We start from the raw sequence: 2,813 nt of genomic DNA, 5'->3' as shown, positions 1-2,813 counted from the left end.
CCTTCCCTACAGCTGAATTTCATAATAATCACTTTGCGTCTATCATACTAATAGTGAGTTAGTCAGGAAGTGGGGATTTAGCAGTTACTTAATAAAACCTTAGAACGTAAAATATCTTGTACCATTTCTACAGGATACTCAACTGATTGCCCACCCAGCTTTCCTACAGTTTTAAGGAAAGAATTTTTCTGCTATCTGAGTTTAAAGAATCAAAAAGGCTGATCGTTCTACAGTGGGCTAACTTATTCTTACCAAATATCAGTAAAAGCAAGGTGGGGATGGGACCCCCCCAGGGTGAAGGAACAGCACATCTGTTGCTCAAGCAACTACAAAAAAGTTTCATTCTACTACAGCACTTGAATTTCGTGCAGCACTTTTTGAGTGAAAAACAGGCAACCAGGTCAAATGTCTGCTCTTTCTAGGCTGGCTACTGGAATGAGTATGAAAGGTTTGTGCCTTTCTCAGATCAGCAAATCAGCAATGACAGTGCATCTGCAGAGAACCGCACCATAGTAGTAACCACCATTCTGGTAAGTATGGATGGAAGGTAGGTGGGCTTTCTGTACAGCAAGACTTCTGTCTTCTGAAAAGCATTATTCAGCCAGTAGGAAAGACCTCAAGTTCAAACAGTGGAAACTTCCAACAGGTCAGCTTAGGAATCTTTCGAAATGTCTTGCCATGATGAGGAACAGAATGTCATTTAAATAAACAAAAAGAATAGGAATTCGCAATAGTTTTAGATCTTGTTATCCTCCTTGTTACCCTCACGGACTGATGCTTCATCTGGACTTGAAATGTAATTCCTCATTGTGGGGGAGATAGCGTCATATGGAGGAAAGAGTAGGTCAGGGTTCTAATATTAGGTCTACCACTAACCTGAGTTTAACGGTGCAAATCACAACTTCTCTGAGCCTCGGGTTGTGTTATTTTTTAACTTATAGAATGGTCATCATAATAATCTCCTATCCATGTCATAAGACGTTTCAAGGCAACATTCACCATGTAAAGCTTTTCTGAAAACCCAAAAGCACTACTGGGATGTGAAATAGTATTTTCACTTATTTTCAAATGCTTTTCTAAAACCTGGTGTGTTTCATTACTGAATGAAGTGCAAACCCGGGTTAAAAATGAGTATATGCCTGAAAATGAGTAGGTCTGAAATTGTGATTAACTAAACGGAGATTCAGCTGAAGCTTCTCTTTCATTTAAACACGCCTATCAAATACTCACTTCGGCCTAGGTACTGTACGAGGCCCTGAGGATATAAAAATGAATAAGCCACAGACCCTGACCTCACAAAGATCACAGTGCTTCCCTAGGGCTTGCTGTGGTTCTTACATAGTAAATCCCAAGAAATCAAAGGCAGTTAACCTTCGTGTAACTAAGAGAAATACCTCTGCCCAACCTGACTAAATCAAAGACTTCACAGGTGGAAACTGGTTCTTTCAAACTCTCAAAAAGAACTTAAATTCTTCTCTATTTCCTTAAATCATCAGTTAAGGACTCCAAGGAATATGTGCCCCCATGAATAGTTGATTGAGGCTCTTCTGCTTATTAAGCAAACATTTTTAAAGGCTCTCTTAACACACCAAACCTCAATAGCCACAGGGGAACAAAACTTCATTATTACATTTATTATCTCTTAGAAAAATGTATAGGAGTAATCCTTTGATCTTGCTTCTGGTCTCAAAGGAATCACCATATGTAATGTATAAGAAGAATCACGAGCAACTGGAAGGAAATGAGCGATATGAAGGCTATTGTGTAGACTTAGCCTATGAAATAGCCAAACATGTAAGGATCAAATACAAATTGTCCATTGTCGGTGATGGGAAATACGGTGCAAGGGATCCGGAGACTAAAATATGGAACGGCATGGTTGGGGAACTTGTCTATGGGGTAAGTTTTTTTTCGACTCTGTTTTCATTTATTTCTATGCCTTCCAACTAATAAAGATAGAGGAATTTAATTTTCAAGTGCAGTATTTAACCAATTGTATAGTTTTCATATGATCTGTATGAAAAACGTTTTATTCTACAGTTGAATGCTGTAAAGGTAGCTTGTCAATAGCATCCTTTGGGCAACAGGATTATTTTACTAAAAGGAAAGTAGAATTGGAGAACTTTATCTGGCAACATTAAGTACAGCCTGCCCTCTATTGAAAACCTGTTCCTTCTGTGTTCCCGGTCTCAGGCAGCAGAATCACCACCCACCTAGTTGCCTAAGCAACCAGGTCATCTTTCCTCATCGCTCCCCTCATATCCAGTCAGTCACCATATCCTATCAATTCTACTTTTCTGTCTCTCAAATCCAGATACACTCTTCATTCCCACCATCATCATCTTAGTTACGGTTCTTACCATTTGACAGTCTTTACTTGGTTTCCCTGCCTCTGCTCCTACCCTGGCAAATCAAATCCACATTATTGTAGTTTCTCACTTTAGAAATCAGGATAAAATTCAAATTCCTTAGCATGGCAAAGAAGGCACTTTGTCACCTGGCCCCCACCTACCTCTCTAGTTTCATCTGGTCCTCTTCCTCCTTCACACTCAATGTTCCAGCTATAGCAAAGTATGCACTGTTCCCTGAAGACAGGCCTGGAAGGACCTTCACCTCTCTTCAGCAGGCTAACACCACCTCCCAGTCCTTCAGAACTCAGAGGTGTCACCTCTTTCAGGAAGCCTTCCCTAATCCCATTTACCCACCTGCAATCCGGTTAGCTGCCCCTGCTTTTTGCTTCCTTATAGTATTTTTTTTTTTTTGCTTTCTCATAGTACTTTTTTTTTTTTTTTTTTTTTTTTGGGCGGCGGCCC

The 2,813-nt window shown here is 40.0% G+C and overlaps 1 protein-coding gene across 2 annotated transcripts in view; it reads left to right on the top strand.

Annotated features, from left to right (window-relative positions):
* The window catches only part of GRIA3 (glutamate ionotropic receptor AMPA type subunit 3), a 282,338-nt gene that overhangs the window by 202,782 nt on the left and 76,743 nt on the right, over positions 1–2,813 (top strand). For both annotated transcript variants that reach the window (XM_007448347.1, XM_007448348.1), the window contains exons 9-10: positions 423–530; positions 1,693–1,899. In XM_007448347.1, the coding sequence (XP_007448409.1) occupies positions 423–530; positions 1,693–1,899 (315 nt within the window). The remainder of the gene's footprint in view (positions 1–422; positions 531–1,692; positions 1,900–2,813) is intronic.

The sequence above is a fragment of the Lipotes vexillifer genome, unplaced genomic scaffold (genome assembly GCF_000442215.2).
Source record: "Lipotes vexillifer unplaced genomic scaffold, Lipotes_vexillifer_v1.1 scaffold1524, whole genome shotgun sequence".
NCBI classification, from domain to species: domain Eukaryota; kingdom Metazoa; phylum Chordata; class Mammalia; order Artiodactyla; family Lipotidae; genus Lipotes; species Lipotes vexillifer.
The sequence above is the reverse complement of the archived record's forward strand: the minus strand, read 5'-3'. Positions and strand labels throughout refer to the sequence as shown.